This window comes from Tubulanus polymorphus, chromosome 1 (genome assembly GCF_964204645.1).
Source record: "Tubulanus polymorphus chromosome 1, tnTubPoly1.2, whole genome shotgun sequence".
Lineage (NCBI taxonomy): Eukaryota > Metazoa > Nemertea > Palaeonemertea > Tubulaniformes > Tubulanidae > Tubulanus > Tubulanus polymorphus.
In genome coordinates this window covers 548,027-566,529 of record NC_134025.1, presented here as the reverse complement: position 1 = coordinate 566,529, position 18,503 = coordinate 548,027, and the positions used below count along the sequence as shown (strand labels likewise).

Below are 18,503 nucleotides of genomic sequence, written 5' to 3'. Positions count from 1 at the left end.
TAATTAACGTGTCAATTCAAATATAGGATCGTCAATGTGGACCGATACGTAGATTTTGATAATAGTCAATTATTAAATGATATTTATATGAAATTCAACTCATATTGTTATTCATCTATATTCTAGATATCTAAGCAATGGTTGATTATTATAGTTTAACAGCAATTCGATTAAAGCATCTATAGTCATCTTCAGGAATACCAGAGTTACAACATATTTAGTAATGCATAATAAATCTTATCAAATTGTTTTTCTACTGTTTTTCTCTTCTACCTTTGTTAATTCTTGATGTGTCTCTTTCTCTATGAAACCCAGGCGCCAGTAGGCTTTAATTGAAACCCAGGCACCAGTAGGCTTTTATTCAAACCCAGGCGCTAGTAGACTTTTATTGAAACCCAGGCCCATCATACAGTTAGTAATATTGCCCTATATACATTTCGATTGTCGGCTAAACCAGATTCGTATTATCAAATTAACTTCATCGTCAATTAATAAACTTTAAGAGATGTTTTCTAGTACCACAGATGGTGACATCTGTATCCAGTAATTGGTATTCTAATCCATTTCAGTGATTCTAAATATTGCTCCTAATATATACAATGATCTTGTAATCATGATTTTAATAAATCTTCTAGATATCTAAGCAATCCGTTAATTAGTAATCATACTAGCTACATTTTGATAGTCAGTTGAACATGGAGCCTGAAAATCTACATGAGTAGAATTTCAGATGTGGTGAATCCATCACTATTTGAATTCATCAGAAATTAAGATAAAAGCACATTTTTAGTGGTAAATTAGAAATTCCCTTATAGCCGAATTGCTATATAATCTTTATTTCACTTTTATAGTAGTACACTGTGTATAAGGATCGAAAGACCTTGTTATGACCGGACCTCCCTGGTGCGGTGCAAGACATGATGCTAGAAAATAGTTTGAAGGAGAGGGGTTAGTAAAAGAGAGCTATTAGCAAGAGGAATAAGACCTAAGTTAAGGATATCCTGTCAGAATAAGGCTCTCAATCCGACATACACAGTGAAATTGAAATATTCCCCCTTCCAAATTCAGGAATGTATTTGTGCACGTACAGATTTGTTTTATCTCCCTTCGATCGGAAGTAAATCTGCGTGAAATGATTTTGGCAATATGTATCAAAACTAATACAGCTGTATGAAGACACAATACTTAGATACAGATAAATAAATGTGCTTTAAATGTCCATGGACCTGAATTAAAAACTATTTCAAATAACATATTGAAGTTACCTTAATCGTATATATCTTATAGTAATATATTAATGTGTTATTCACCTTTGATTCTAATTGTCAGTTAAACAATATCTATTATGCGTAACTTGACACACAGTATGGCTTTTAGATGAATCAGTTAAGTTTTGGTAAATTTTGGCAACATTGAAGACCATGACCAGTCGCCGTAAGCACGGCAGTTGGAGATGTAAATACTGATCAGTCGATGAGACTGATTCAGATGTGCTCATACATATATCAGCTATATTTAAATTTTCAGTTTAACAACATTTATATTATGGACCTGTATTACATATAAATAGTTTTTGATCTTACATGAAATATTGAATTCAACTTAATTGTGGATCTAAGCCATTGGTTAATGAGCAATTTGTCCTAGCTATATATACATGATAATTTTCAGTTAAATAATTATCATAGCACAAAACAAGGCACAAGTATGGCTCTGTGGAATGATTTGAATCAATTAAAGCTTTGTTTTATTCTATATTTATCAAAGTGGTGAGACCTAATCAAGGTTTCTGAAAAACCCGCAGTCCATAGATTTCCCCATATATATATTACACCAGATCTCGATAGAGCCCTAGACACTATTTTATACATCTTTCCCCCAGAAATTCATTAATGCAATGGGTAAAGCAGCATATAATATATACTGTAAAGTGCCTGAATGTTTATAAATGTATCAATATACTATTTGTAAAAAAAACTATTAACTGACGATAAATTTGATTGATATATATCTTTACAGGTAAAGCCTGCCTTAATGTAAACGGGGCCCTAAAAATATCTACACTAGAAGAGTTTCTCGTCAAACATTATAAGATATTGAATGATTGCTAATATCTAAGCGATTGGTTAATTAGTAAATTGTCCTATCTATATCTTGATTGTCAGTTAAACAATAGTCATATGAGGCCTGAAATATCTACGGTACATTCGGAAAATTTTATAAGATATTGAATTTACCTTAATTGTACATACTTAAAAAATCTTTTAATCAATAACTGACCAATCTACATTTTGATTATCAGACCAAAGAATATTCAAGGGACCTCACTCAATCATTTCATCTAATATTGTAAATATTCAAGCAATCATTGCCCTAGCTATATTTCAATTTACTACCGGCCACAGAGCTTCAATAAAGTAGTGCGGAGATGGTGAGCTCGACCAGCGTCTCTATCCTCTCCAGTGTCTATGCATTCTACCCCAGATATGAAAAATCAACTTAGCTTTATGTATGTATGCATTCCTGTTGCCATGCAGGATGAGACTGCCAGGTTTGGTTGCAGCAGGACTTTCGACGTTTGGTTCATTCAACGTGGAGTCTTTTGTGGGCACTTCTGGTGGGCAGATTTTAAATGGGCCGTTCTGGATTAACCTGAAATGAGTAAAAGAACGATATTCTGTAGTTACACAATCCTTTCTGTATCATACATCGTAATTTACATGTGTATCAACTTAACTTTCAATATTGCTGAGTTCAGTGTTCCTTTTTCGCCATCTTCTGTAGTCGCCTTCAGCATCTTCTTCTTCATCTTGGGAGTCCTGAAATGAAAAAAAAGAGAAGAGCGATGAAAACCTGGTACGGAACAAAACTAATGTCCGAAAGCTTTACAGCTCTCCGTCGCCGGTCACGTGCCGAGAACACCAGACAATGAGCCAGCCAGGAATATACTGCCCTCTACACGCCCTCACACAGAACGCGAAAACCAGAATGACAACGCCTCACATTCCCCATCTAACTGCAGGATGTACTGGGCGACGTCAGTAACTGACAAACCTGTAAAATTGCACGAAACACAAATAGCGCAGTACAACCAGCTTGACCGGGTTGAGATTCAGGATCTCAACTAGCACCCAAAAGCGTGACAAGAGACTTCATCCACTGACCGAGGTTGTCACAAGGACACAATGAAACTAGCACTCACAAGCCGACGAGAGACTTCATCCACTGACCGAGGTTGTCACAAGGACACAATGAAAACTAGCACTCAAACTAGAAATCAAAGAGCGTGACAGTAGAATCATCCCTCAGCCGACTCAGAATACCAGAAACAAAGAGCGTGACAGTAGAATCATCCCTCATCCGGGCGGTCACAAGGACACAATGAATGCTAGTAGCGTGACAATCCAGTATAACCGCTCCATTTGTATCCCGCGCAATCCCACAGATATGCCCGTCATTGACATCACTCAGCACACTTTGTAGATAGGTGGGGGCAGTGAGGTATCGTCATCCTGGTTTTCGTGTTCCGTATGAGGGCGTGTAGAGGGCAGAATTTCCTGACCGACTCTTTGTCTGACATCCTCGACACGTGACCGGCGAAGGAGAGCCGACGCTTTCGGACATTAGTTTTGTTCCAGCAAACGTTGAAATTCGACAGAGAAATCGGCCCTGAAAAATAAAACTGGTTAATTGCTGAAAAATAGAACGGATTAATTAACACGGAACAGTACAGGACAGCACAGAGACGAACAGTAACACATAAAACATAAAGACGTCGTTCCTCAGGAAGCAGGAACAGGAGCAGGAGCGGGAGCGCAGCGAAAATCGCCAGGAGGAGAATCCACGGTAGCATGTTCACAGTGTGAGTGTGCAGAGGTGAATGGTCTATGCTTGTGTACACCGTGGTCAGCCGGTTACGTATTCAATAGCGCATGCGAAAGATAAGAACAACTCTGAAAGACCGCAATTGTGTCTCTATTGTTGAATGGGTTAACATTATGAAAGGTTCCACTGCCGGGTTGAATACGCGCCAGTAGTCAGCTGAACAATATAGTGGAGGAACTTTAATAAGGCCATGAAATAAATTACTTGATTCCCAACACTAACAGCTACCTCCGTATTTATTAGCCGCCGCCTGTTTTTTCTTAAATTCTAGAATAATTTATAAATTATACCGACCGATAGCTCTTCAGTTAAAGATTCACACCAACACAGGTCTTCGATAACATAGAATCCGCGTAAACATTTACTAATGAAATTAGTTTATTTAGTCACAACTACGTAAGTTCATGGACCCCGAGATAACTAACTCACATCATGCACGAGGAAAGCGGTCTATATGAGTCATTGGGGGGAAACCCACTACCATGTATTCGTGCCCATCATCCATGCTGTTACCGCAGAATCCCGTCAATAGAATCTCGCTTTTTTTTCATTAAAAACTCCTTGATTCAATTGAGGGGAGACATGTTAGGCTGTTTTAATTACTTGGAGCACCGATCCTCTGAAATTCTGCCAAAAAAATATCATTTTTTACCACTCATAATTTGAAAAAATTTTTTTTTCCTTTAATATTGATACTGGATTAAACGGTTCATCATCGTGTAAATTTACGAAAGTCCATATTAGAATTTCGCTTCTTGTTTAATAATAAAGAAACTTTTTTGAGAATCACATTTAGTTTTTGATGGATCTGTATTCGGATCCAGACTCAACATCTGGACCATTCGATTTGGTCTCGGTTGAATGATGGCGGAGGGTATTCATCTTAAAAATAAAAATGATGACTTGAAAGGGGGAAATCAAAACCGTGGAACACGATCGACATTTCATTTCGATAATGACTTCTACAGTGATCATATACCAGTGGTAATAAAAATATCAGAATTTCAATACGAGAAATTTGTGGTCCCTATGTCGGGATCGCGACTAGATAGTATATTTACGTAGTATTGACTTATTGCATCTATATATCCCGTAATGCTCGAGTTCATAAGTTCTTTTTAACGTAAAAGTTTTCGGATCATGTTCATTCATATTCACAATCATATTGATTTACAGTGAAACAATAAGTATATTGCAAAAGCTTATAAAGAAAATTATGAAATTTGCCGCTAACTGCTGCCTGCGTAGCCGTCGAAGGAAAGATCATTTGCAAATAATAGTTAGGTTTCTGAAAATCATGGGACTCGAACTTGAAAATAAAATTGATGGTCATGTGATCAAACAAAATGGCGGACGTAGCGAATGATTCGGATGAAGCCGAATCGAGAAATTATTCGTTCAATTTGCTCGTCGATTTACCCGAAATCAGCGAATATGTTCTTAAAAAATTACCGATGAAGAGTTTGAATACATGCGCTAGGTAAAATGGGGGTAAAACTCTCAATGAAAAGGAAAATGCGCTTAAAGTCCCGGGCGGGTTGGGGAGCGGAGGGCCAGGACGGGTAAAATAGTAGAGGGCTAGTCTGAATGAATACCAGTCATTGTTACTGTCCCCTCCTTTGGGAAATAACGGGATACCCCACAAGGGGGGTGGTGCAATTAGGCCCCCTAAATACGAAGAGCAAAGGAGCTCGTCACAATTTGATAGTGAATAAAACAAGCGTCGTCAATGACCTATTCTGGTATCCATGTGTAGTTAAACATTTCTTCTTTTATTTAAGGGTTTGTAAGAGTTGGAATGAACAAGTAAAAAGAATCAAGAAACATCGAAAGCAGCCATCTTGGTTTATGTCGACAATTCCTTATCATTTGGAGGATTTTGGAAAGTTGTTTCATGAACAATTCTCGAAGGCCGTTCAGGTGAGGATTAATTCACAGTCAGTAGAGGAGTGTACCCGTGAGTTCCCCAGAGATTTCCAATTATTCAATTTACAAAGTGAAATTTGTAAGTCGTAGATATACAAATGATAGTCACAAATACAAAGACTTCAGTTTCTCAGTAATTCTCAGGTACTGTTTACAGTTACTTTTCTTCAGGGAATTTCTAAATGTTTTCAGATGAAGATCGATGATCACTTGGTTTGATTCGATCTAATTTTCCGATGATTTTTCAGAATCTGTCGAGTGAGCCTAATATAGCGATGTTTTTCTGTTGTACGCCGGTGTTCGAGAAACCGGTCGCCGTGCCGTCGAGTGTCGTTAAACCGAATCATCGTCGTAACTCGACGCAACGAGCGACAAAATTATACAAACAGAACGTGATGGATTACGTTAAAACTATGTTACCAGATGAGTGTATGTTACTGGGATTAACAACTGAGGGAATTATAGGTGAGTTTATCAACATTTACTCTTATAGTAGATTAAAGATAAGCTGAATAGGCAATGAATGCTATAATTGAGGTTTCCACTTATGGTAAGCAAGGATCCACCAGGTGTCGCTAGTTGTAAGCAATCCCGCTATCATCAGGACAACTTGATCAAAATTAAGTTCATAAGTTCATTTGCCAATAACTTGTATTGAGATTTTCAAAGGTTAGCGGGTAGCACTCGCCCAGAAGGGTTCATATAAAACGTGAGAAATTATGAATATGATTTACCAGCAGTTGAATCTGAGAAGCGTTATTGTGTGAATGCTGTATGGTGGAAACAGACCGATGTCTTCCATTTAATTGAACTATTTATTTCGCCAGGATTCGGATTTATTTAAAACAGTTTCTACAAGAGAAACAAACAAAACGCTTACTATGATTCTTAGAAGATATTGATTAATTCTTAATATGTACTAATTATTCAATTGATAAAGAAAAGAATCGACCGAAATAATTGAATAGCAAAAAACGATTTACAAGTAACTCTACATATTACTCACAAATATGTTGAATTTGCTCCTACAGCAGACTGACCTCAGAACAGCTTCACACAGGTTTTTATACCCAGTACAGACCGTATGATGGAGCGAAACATCCAGTACTGGAAAATCTATAATCCCTTAATCCTTAATCTATAGTATAAAATCACAAAGTGTACTTACACGCGTGCACGTATTGAAAATCACTCCTTTATCAAATTGAAGATAAAAATAGAACTAAAAATAGAGATGAATTCAGTTTATTTATTAATGTATTTTCAGGAACAACTCCTGATAATTCTATAAGTGTTGAAATGGAGTCAGCGGACGCCGGTTCGATTCTACTTCTTCCTAAAACTGACGCAGTTGAATTTTATCCGATTCATCTTTACCAAGATAACGTCGTTTTAAACACACGCGACGATATCGAGGAACATCTCGGCATTCCTAAAGATAAAAACGTTAAAGCTCTGTTGATATTTTATGTCGTTGATGGCGTAATGAATCCTCGTACTGATAATCTCATCATTACGTTTATGAATATCTATGATGATATCGTTATTAGCGGAGGTTATGTGGATAATATATTATTGCAGAATGAACCGTTATATGAATTGATGCATCAATTATCATGGGTCGGTTGTCTCGAGTAAGTCAACATTGAACATTGATTTTCATTTCATTATTTAATTGTTGATGCACTCTCTACCCTGCTCCTCCTCAACTCGGCCTCTCTACCCTGCTCCTCCTCAACTCGGCCTCTCTACCCTGCTCCTCCTCAACTCGGCCTCTCTACTCTGCTCCTCCTCAACTCGGCCTCTCTACCCTGCACCTCTTCAACTCGGCCTCTCTACTCTGCTCCTCCTCAACTCGGCCTCTCTACCCTGCACCTCATGAATTTGGACTCTCCACCCTTTCAGATATTCAACACTTTATCTCATTTCTTCCAATTTCTGATTGTACAACTTCAGATTTCAAAATTGAAAATGAACTACAGGTTCTAACTAAAGGTTGCAGGCATTAATAATATGAAGTTTTATTCGTGTTTTTCAGAGAGGATTACTGTATTGGTCTAGCTCTGTGTGGAGATCATTTGTCAGTGTCTTCATGCAGATTAACAGAGACCATAAAATCACCAGCAGCTGCGGAGACCTGCATTAAACAACTTTACGATTCTCATAAACTGCGTACGTTTAATTTAGGATTTCAGTTCGCGTGTATTGGACGGGGCTGGCATCATTACAGATCTCAAAATGTCGAAGCTAATCTATTCAAAAAATACTTTCCGACCGTTCCGCTACACGGATTCTTCGGCAACGGTGAAATAGGACACGATCATTTTCATCAAAGTTCGGAGAACGTTAAAAAAGACAAGAAACTCGGCAAAAAATGTAAAATCGGCAGTTTATTGCACTCTTATAATACGATAATGACAGTCATCTCGTGGGGTGAAACTCTGTAAATCTTTTAAACCGTTTAAGTACCGGTAAGGTATATGTGCAATATTGTGAAATTAAGTGGAAAAAATTTATTTTTTTCGTTGTAATTTTGATATGTAACTCGATGATGTACAGTTCAATGACATTGTGCGGTGATGTACATTGTGAGGTTCTATTCTTCTGTCGTCAAGGTTTTGTACAGTGGCGTAAAACAAATATATATATTGTTCTCATGAACCCTCAGTTGTTATTTGTTTTTGCTTTTGACTGTGTGGATAGTGATTATGGGGAGGTCAAGACGTATAGCAAGGAAAAGCTATTTCTCTATGGAGACAAATTTTAATAATTCGACGTTTCGTATATGTGTTTTTCTAGTTAAGTAATGCGCTCAATATGTTCGGTAGTGACGACATTAATCTACCTTTAAGCGGTACGCGATAGATGGTTGTGTGGAGTAACCAGGAAGTAACATGCTCGATGTATAAACAAATCAAAATTTATTGACAAAATGAAATGTAATTCATGCCGTGTGTGACTGACCACAATAACTGTAGTCTCAGGGACAGATAGATAGAGCAGCAGGATTCCTATATCATCACCACACCTCTACACGACACCACAACCCGGGGGTTCCTCCACTCACCACTCACCCACTGTTTGTCAGCTCACCACACACGCCACTGCTGGAGTGAGAGATAGAGATGGGATCAGCTACATCTGTAGTGAAGGCTAATGAAGTAGTTGGATATGTGCCTTTAAAAACACCGGCAAAATCACCAGTAATTACAGTTAGTACAGTGAGTACCGAAGTGCAAACAGACATTACATTGAATACCACAAGTAATTTATCATGGGGAGATCCTGCTGCTGCTACTGTTGACTCCGCCGCAGAGCAAGGCGAAAATGACAAAAATAAACCAGTAAAAGTTGAGGATGTTTGGTAAGTGTTTATGAGGAGTAGTTGAATCTTAATCGTGTAAATCTGCTCACGTCAAATTAATGACTAAACCGATTTGACTGACAGACACTTCAACTTGGATCTTGAACTTATACTTATCTATACTTATCGTGGTGTAGGTCCATATAACATTTATATATATGATTAGACAAGCAATAAAATTGACAAAACAAAACATTGACAGATGATATTTTAAAAAGGTTTAGGGTTCAAAAAACGGGTTCTCCGTTTTATATTACTGTCTGGTTGGTTAACTGAAGTTTTAATATGAACTCGCGAGCTTCCACAACTAACTAGGCGACTCCTGTTTGTTATGTTGAGCTTTTGCTACCAGTATAGGCTTACATAGCAGCTTCATCTGCTAAATGAATTAGACATTTTAGATCAAATTGCGCTTCAATAGTTTTTGTTTTCAACTAAATATAATGTTAGCATACATGAATACAATGCAGAAAGAATGCCTCTTGCTGTAGGCGCCTACTGTTGTTTCTCCATTGACTTTTAGAGGGCCTTTTCATTTACCTGATGAAGCTAAGATAGCCCTGTACTTGTAGCAAAACCTACACAGTACTTGCTACCTGTTATTGGTATCAAATCAGTAATTTCAACCGACTCAGACCCTGTTTCACATTGAGCGCCCCCTAGTGTACCGCTTCGTCATGTTTCAGGATGTCGGTGAATGATTCTCTAGATGTTGTTACCGGCGACGGTGAAAAGATGGATCTGATTGTTCGTCGGTCCGGTTGGAAAACTGTTCGAATATTTGTATCATCAACGTTTAAAGATTTCATGTATGAACGTGAAGTACTCGTTAAAGAGGTAAAAACATTTCAAAACTTTCATTAATTTTAGTAAAGATCAAAGTGAAATTCTTCAGTTAATGTAGTTTCTTTAATTTAGGTATTTCCAGATTTGAGGGCTTGGTGTGAATCCAAACAGATTCATTTGTTAGAATGTGATTTGAGATGGGTAAGTTTCCCTCTCCCCTCCTCTCTCTACCCCTCCTCTTCTCCCTCCTCTCTCTACCCCTCCTTTCTCTCCTCTCTCCCTCTCCTTTCTCCTCTTTCTACCCCTCCTTTCTCTACCCCTCCTCTCTCCTCTCTCTCTCTCCTCTCTACCCCTCCTCTTTCCCTCTCCTCTCTCCTCTCTCCCCCTCCTCTCTCTCCTCTCTACTCCTCCTCTTTCCCTCTCCTCTCTCTCCCCTCCTCTCTCTCTCACTTCTCTGTCTCTACTATTTTCTGAATTCAGCGTCGTTGGTTGATACCCGGTACTCATGTTTTCAGGGTGTACCCAAAGATTCGACCTCAGAAATGATATTGAGAATGTGTTTAGGTGAAATCGATCGCTGCTATGCTGATAATATCATGCCATACTTTCTCAATATGACCAGGTATTTATTTTTACAACAGATACATTCTTAAATACTGAAACATACTGCGGTTAGTGAGTAATTTGTAATTTCAGCGAGAGAATTGGCTGGATTCCGGATACTGAAGATATCCCAGGGAGTCTGGTTGATGAATATCGGTGGATATTTGGTTTATCAATGACTGAAATGGAGATTATTCACGGCGCTTTCAGAAAGGATAATCCTAACTGTAAGTACGGTCGAACCGTCGTCACATCACTGAAATCATCTCTACATCTCAGTCCCAATTTGTTGTGTTTTTGAACCATTTACAGCATTATTTCTAATGAGAGACGACAGCTTCCTGGATACAGTTCCTTTAGGACATCGCCATTATTTTCTCGATGAACACCCCCTCGCTCCGTCGAAACTGAAAATGCTGAGAGAAATGATCGCTAACAGATTCCCTGTAAGTTTCCTCCTCTTTTTCCTCCTCTCTCTCTATTCAACTGCAATTTGGTTCACTCTAGTTTTCATCATTTACTTGTAATTTCAGTCAAATCGAATTGTGAATTATAAATGTCAGTTTGTAAAAGTTGATAAAGAACGAAAAATTCCGATTTTGAATCTTGACGAAAACTTCCGTAAATCTGTGAGTATAAAGTTAAATAGTTAAAAATGAAGTTAACTTTTGGTACTAGCTACTGGTGGAACTGGATCCTGATAAAACTGTGGAACTGGGTACTGATAAAACTGCGGAACTGGGTACTGATAAAACTGTGGAACTGGGTACTGATAAAACTGCGGAACTGGGTACTGATAAAACTGTGGAACTGGGTACTGATAAAACTGTGGAACTGGGTACTGGTGGAACTGATAGAACTGTGGAACTGGGTACTGATAAAACTGGGTACTGGTGAAACTGGGTACTGATAAAACTGTGTAACTGGGTACTGGTGGAACTGGGTACTGATAAAACTGTGGAACTGGGTACTGGTGGAACTGGATCCTGATTAAACTGTAGAACTGGGTACTGATAAAACTGGTGGAACTGGATCCTGATAGAACTGTGGAACTAGTTGTAGAATTGATGTTGTTTTATTTGATTTTAGGTTTTTGAGTTTTTTAAAGATAGAATTGAACGACAGTATCCGTTATTAGACGCTACTGAGGCTGATATTTATCAGTCTCAGAAAGAGGCTGTCGAGGCGTTTATGAAACAGAGATCGTCGATCGTTTTAGGAAGAACGGATACAATTAAAACGGTAAGCGTTCACATTACAACGCTCTCACACATCACCAATAAATATTCTCTCTGAGCCAGCAAATGAATTCCAGGGGCCAGTTGCAAAGTCGTGACTTAAGTCCAAAAGTGGTCTTAAATCTTAAGACCGGTCTAAGACCAATTTAGTTCTGTAGCCAATCTAACAACTTAAGACCAGTCTTAAGATTTAAGACCACTTTTGGACTTAAGTCATGACTGTGCAACTGGCCCCAGGTGCTGCAATAATGGGTCTTTATTACATAGTAGGGAAATGATGGAGAAATGATTTTGATTTTAGATCAAGGATCATATATCAGGAGAGTCTACTGGTGTACCATTATTACTAATGGGATCAGCTGGATCTGGTAAAACAAGTATCATAGCCAAATGTGTCAATGATATGATTCCATTTGCAGCGGTGTAAGTTCTTATTTTCTCCTCAGACTCTTTACGTGTAGCATTAAGCCTTAAGAGTTGACAATCAGGGAACTCTGTATAATGTTCAGATGGCTCTGAATATTTCACCGAGTTGACAATCGGGGAACTCTGTATAATGTTCAGATGGCTCTGAATATTTCACCGAGTTGACAATCGGGGAACTCTGTATAATGTTCAGATGGCTCTGAATATTTCACCGAGTTGACAATCGGGGAACTCTGTATAATGTTCAGATGGCTCTGAATATTTCACCGAGTTGACAATCGGGGAATTACTATGTTTTAAAAATAGATTTAAGTAAATTTCATGAAATCGCCGAGAGTTTCCCTCCTGCGAGTTGACCATTACTGAGTTTACTGTCCATATCTATTCATTTAGATATTGATAATTTGCTGTTTTTCTAGGAATGGTGTTTACAGATTCTATCATTTTGTCGGAGCGGTTCCTGGTTCTACTGTCCTTGAATTAACATTAAAACGACTACTAATTGAACTAAGAGCTGTTAATGTAAGTCTCTGATGTCTCCGATCGATCGCATGAATATTTAAATCATAATTAACATAATATATTTGTGCTTTTAGGATCAGACGATGCCCGCTGATCTCGAGTCCACGTGTCAAATGGTTTCCGGGTTACTCTCAAATCCGAACACGAAGAAGACCATTATATTCATCGACGCTCTCAACCAATTCGACGATAATCAATTCTCAACACGGTTACCGTGGTTACCAACAAATTTATCGAAAAACGTCAAGGTCATACTGTCAATGATTAACGATACACCGCCTCACGTGACTTTGTTGAAACGCGCCAAAAAACCGATACAAGTTCAAGTTAGAGCTTTGAGTTTACAAGTTCGAAAGGTCTTTATCATCATTCTGAAAATTCTCTAGGTCCAGTTGCACAGTCATGACTTAGATTGAAGCACGGTCTAAGTTCTTTAACCAATCTTACAACTTTAGACTTTTCTAAGCTCATTTTAGTCAAATCTGACAACTATCTGATAATCAATCTGACAACTTAAGACCAGTCTAAGCTCATTTTGGTTCTATAACCAATCTGACAACTTAAGACAAGTCTAAGCTCATTTTGGTTCTATAACCAATATGACAACTTAAGACCAGTCTAAGCTCAATTTGGTTCTATAATCAATCTGACAACTTAAGATCAGTCTTAGCTCATTTTGGTTCTATTACCAATCCAACAACTTAAGACCAGTCTAAGCTCATTTTGGTTCTATAACCAATCTATCAACTTAAGACCAGTCTAAGCTCATTTTGGTTCTATAACCAATCCAACAACTTAAGACCAGTCTAAGCTCATTTTGGTTCTATAACCAATCTAACAACTTAAGACCAGTCTAAGCTCATTTTGGTTCTATAACCAATCTAACAACTTAAGACCAGTCTAAGCTCATTTTGGTTCTATAACCAATCTAACAACTTAAGATAGGTCTTAAGATTTAAGATCCCTGTGCACCTAGGGTCCTGCATATATCTGTATTTTTCTCTATAGATTCAATGTGAATAATTATTTCAATTTTAGGATATAATCAAAGAAGTTTTGGGTGAATATAACAAACAGTTGGATTTAGATCAGATGATAAATCTATTGAGTAAAGAGAACTCAGCGAATCCACTGTGGTTATCGTTAGCATGTGAGGAACTACGAGTATTCGGTGATTATAGGCGAATTCTAGAGAAGATTGACAGCATGGCTGATACATTACCTGAGTATGTACTAGTTCTACAATCAGTTGTTTAAAAGTTTGTTGAAGTTATGACTTTAACCAACTTTTGTACAACTGCAGTCCCTGATTTAATATAATACACAACATTTCCAATTCATGCTTAAAATCGATATTAGACTCAAAATGAGTTTAACCTGAAGCAGCTCGACTTAAATCTAAAAATTGCCTTAAATCTTAATAACTGGGCCCAGTTTCACAAAAAGGATTAAGGCCTAGATCGATTTAAGATAAACTGAATTAATGAAGAAATTAAATCGATTTAAGAGTTAAACCTGTTTGTGAAACTGGGCCCTGGTCTCGTTAGATTGTCTATAGAACTTAGATGGTCTTAGACTGGCCATGAATTTAAGCAATGACAAGAGTTCAATAAAAAGCTTTTGAAAATCTGAACTTTGCGTTGGTAAGCCCTACTCTAATTGGATGTGTGTTTGTGTTGATAATTACAGTTTATTGAGTCAGATATTGTCCCGATTTGAACATGAAAATGGTGGATCTTTAATGGTAGCGACATTGTCATTATTAGAGGTGGCTCATCGCGGATTATTAGAATCAGAATTACTGATTGTATTAGCTGATGAGGACAATTTGATGCCTCCCTCAAAATCTAAAGAAAAAGGTTAGTTTACAATGTATAAAGACCCACAATCAGCTAAAGTGACATTTGAGGTAGAATGCTTCTACCCATTCATCTAGAAAAGATTGATAAATCTCTGCAGATGTATAGAAACATTCTACCTGAATTGATTTCATTAATCTTACCTTGAATAAATTTTCATCTGTCATGTGATATTTCAGGATAATATCGAAATATCCTCTTCGGAATTTGTTTTCAGGTTCAAAAGATTCAAAACGTAAAGAGAAACAGTTGTATAAGGAGCAGCTATCAGCGTTTAAATGGGCGACTGTTTATAGAGCGTTACGCAAGTTTTTACGACCATTTGGAAACAGCGGTGAAGGAAGATTAGATTTCTATCATCGCTCTTTGAGTAAAGCTGTACGCAAAAAGTTAGTGCTGCATTTCACTGATTTCTCATTAACCTTAAGTCATCCGGTTCCATAGTTAACTCCTCGCGAATCAAATAGTTTTGATGCAAGTTTCAACTTCAGTCCTGGAAGTGGTTTTATCTGCAGTGATCTGCATCACTCTAATGTGTCTTACCCAACTCTGTGTTAACATCATACACTAAGGTCGTTTGGCAGATTGTCTGAATGGTTGCAGGGTGTAGATTGAGGGTGTGCAGGATGTAGGCTGAGGGTGTGCAGGATGTAGGCTGAGGGTGTGCAGGGTTTAGGCTGAGGGTGTGCCGGCTGTAGATTGATACTTTGATAAAAAAGAACTGATATCTCAGACCAGGTTTTGTAGATTTCAATGTTGTTCTATTTTTAGGTATTTTAAAGTAACGGATGAAAATCCTGAAGGCGATAAAGATTTATACACTTGGTGGAGAATAAAACTGTGTCGATTCTTTGCTCAAACTGCGGATATTGATAGAAAAATAGAGGTAAAATAAATTCATGTAATGTGTGCCAGCTACCAGGTACATGTGTGCCAGCTACCGGGTACACGTGTGCCAGCTACCGGGTACACGTGTGCCAGCTACTAGGTACACGTGTGCCATCAGCTACCGGGTACACGTGTGCCAGCTACTGGGTACAAGTGTGCCAGCTACTAAGTACATGTGTGCCGGGTACACATCTGCCATTGGCTACCGTGTACACGTGAATGTTGTTTATTTATAGGAATACCCGTATCAGTTGATGAATCTCGGATATGAAGAGGAACTTGTTAAATTTCTATCTGAATGGGACACGATTGATCGCCTTTATCATCATGATTTCAGCTCTGAATTATTCTTCCTCTGGAAACCGGTGAGTAACAATGAAAATATCAAAATATTTATCAGGGGGTTTCATCCCTTCAATTCTCATCCCTTCTCTCCTCATATACATCTTAGCAAATGGTTGTTTCCTCTATTGAACTATCATTTTTATTACTTTTAAAATTTCATTTAAATAGATCGGAGGAAAAGAAAGAATGGCTGAAGTTTATACCGCAAATATTCTCAACATGGAAAACAAAGCTGTCAAGTTAAAACCTATAGTTTTGTTAAAACGTTACAATCAAATCACTAATTTATTGTAAGTATCTCAATGAGTTTAATCTGATGTCTAATGTCTGATGTCTGATGTGTAATTTTATAGATTACAGCAAGGATTATACGATGAAGCTGATCAGATTCGTGATCAATATCACAATTATCTCATCAATTCTCCGTTAAAAGATGATTTAGTTTCAAAGGTTCATTTGTACTGGACAATAGTACAAATACTGGATGGTGTAAGTAGACAAAAATACAATATGACACAAATCATTAGAATACACAATTCGCTTATCAAAACTATATACATATATTCAGTTACATTTGAATTCTATTACATTTCAATGATTTCTCAAACAGAATCTGGTGTCATAGAATCAGATCCCCCCCAATGATAGATTGACGGATTGAGTAGAGAGTCATTACGGGGCTGCTGACCCTAACTCTATCCCTTAATCCTGAGATCTATTGTAAGAGGGGCATGACTCGATTCCACAGTTTTCAGTTAGAATTAGTTCATTTTTAATGCATTTACTTTGGGTCAAATGTTAACTCTTAACTGTAGCGCTGGATGCACAGTTAACTATAACTTACAACTGTGGAAGTGGAACTGGATCCACAGTTAACTTACAACTGTAGAACTGGTTCCTGATGTTTTTATTCAATCATTTCAGAGACAGAAACTGATTGAATTTATTTATCGAAGTTCGTTACCTTTAATGAGGTCAATAATTTCTGCCATTGATGATCTACTGGAAGTGGTCAGAAAGATCGATGGACGAAAATACAAAGTATTTAGAAAACAACCTCAAAAATAACTCGAAATTCTCATCATGTTTTATTCGTATTGAAATGTAATGTTTTTGTTGTAGTTTTTAGAAGGCAAGGCTCTGTTGTCGAAAGCATTTACATTAAGTGGTATTTCAACATGCGAAAACTCCCGTGCAATAGCTGAGGAAGGACTAGAATCCGTAAAACTTGCTAATCAAATATTTAACGAAGTAATGTTATCTTTTTATCGATCGCGGTAGTTTTTCTCACAGAGTATTTATTTTTTTACAGTATTTCTTGTTTTCCATTTGATTCTAGATAAAGATTGAAGGACTGGTAGCTGAATGTGTGATGACTGCTGCAATTTTACAAGTTAATGGTTCACCTAAACAAAAACAGGTGAAATATATAGTATAAAATTAATCACACTGTAAGAACTGATATCTATAAAGTCACTACAAATTTGTGAAATATAAAAGGAAAATTTTGAAAGGATAAATAATATTTGTTCAAAAGACTTTATAGGCTCGCGCTGTTTGATTTTGCTAAATTTCTCTTTTGAATCTTTTAATTTATGAATTGTGGGTGTCTGTATAGAGCTGTTGCAGGTGACATAATTATGTAGTTTTTTGCCAAAACCAGTACGGGGGTCGGTCCCATAGTGTCCCAAAAAGTGATCTTTTGACTCCTAAGTTGAAAGATGGTCTTAGACTGGTCTTATGTCTAAGCCATGACTATGGAACTGACCCTGGAGACTCGACACATAACGAATCACAGATAATCGGGGTATTTACAAACATTGAGGGTCTGCCATTAAAATCAGTTATTGTGTTTGACCACCAATAGAGGCGTAAACCTCTTTAGTTTATGTGAGTCGATCATCGAGTATAAAACGATGAATTACGATTGATATATTTACAGTTGTATGATGAAGCGATGGAAAAGTCAATGATTTGCTACGGTGAAAACAGTTTATTGACGGCGAGAATTTTTATAAACCGTGGAATTTATTACGAAGAATCGAGAGACTATTACGAGGCCTTCAATCATTTCTATTCTCATTATCGAATCGTTAAAGAACTTTACGGTGAAGATCACGTAAAAGTTTCAAGAGCTAAGAATATTCTGATGGAGCCCATGTTTAAGAGAATCGCCAATGAAAAAGGAATTGATATCTCAAAATAGATATTCGGTTTATAGTAACAACTATTGACGGGTGTAGAGGTGTACACCCCACAGCGCGTCATAATGACCGTCAGAATGCATGCAGTTCACAGTAAATGACGTCCATTATGATACAAGTGAACGATACTTGTGGCCTCTATTGTGTTCATGAATGGTCACGCGTCACTGAAGTGTATTATGAATCTTAGTGTAATATTTTGCATATATCTTTCATATATGAATGTTGGAATTTTAATCTTTTTAGCATTTTTCCAACGGGTTTTGTTTTTCGTGACTGCGAATAACTGATCCTTGTTGCAATAGAAATTATAACTGCTGTGGTATTTCAGGGATGAATTGAAATGTATTATATCCTCGAATCTATAAAACTTTTTACTGGAAAACGAAAAACATAATATTGCGTGTAAAAGGATTGAAGCTGTGATATTAAACTTCAAACCGTCCAAACTTTACAC

The 18,503-nt window shown here is 37.4% G+C and overlaps 2 protein-coding genes across 2 annotated transcripts; both read left to right on the top strand.

The window, feature by feature from the left end:
• Positions 1–5,226: 5,226 nt before the first annotated feature.
• Positions 5,227–8,419, top strand: LOC141914759 (F-box only protein 22-like). The gene is made up of 5 exons (XM_074806049.1): positions 5,227–5,365; positions 5,667–5,805; positions 6,060–6,276; positions 7,079–7,445; positions 7,850–8,419. The coding sequence occupies exons 1-5, from the start codon at positions 5,232–5,234 to the stop codon at positions 8,256–8,258; spliced, it is 1,266 nt and encodes a 421-aa protein (XP_074662150.1). The 5' UTR covers positions 5,227–5,231; the 3' UTR covers positions 8,259–8,419.
• A 697-nt stretch (positions 8,420–9,116) lies between these two features.
• LOC141915272 (TPR repeat-containing protein DDB_G0287407-like) lies at positions 9,117–18,165 on the top strand. The gene is made up of 22 exons (XM_074806740.1): positions 9,117–9,175; positions 9,862–10,012; positions 10,094–10,162; positions 10,477–10,583; positions 10,658–10,791; positions 10,877–11,010; positions 11,098–11,193; positions 11,654–11,806; positions 12,104–12,225; positions 12,648–12,750; positions 12,825–13,106; positions 13,789–13,976; positions 14,440–14,609; positions 14,827–14,998; positions 15,381–15,495; positions 15,734–15,862; positions 16,011–16,132; positions 16,196–16,331; positions 16,767–16,883; positions 16,965–17,093; positions 17,182–17,262; positions 17,785–18,165. The coding sequence occupies exons 2-22, from the start codon at positions 9,863–9,865 to the stop codon at positions 18,046–18,048; spliced, it is 2,973 nt and encodes a 990-aa protein (XP_074662841.1). The 5' UTR covers positions 9,117–9,175; position 9,862; the 3' UTR covers positions 18,049–18,165.
• Positions 18,166–18,503: the final 338 nt, after the last annotated feature.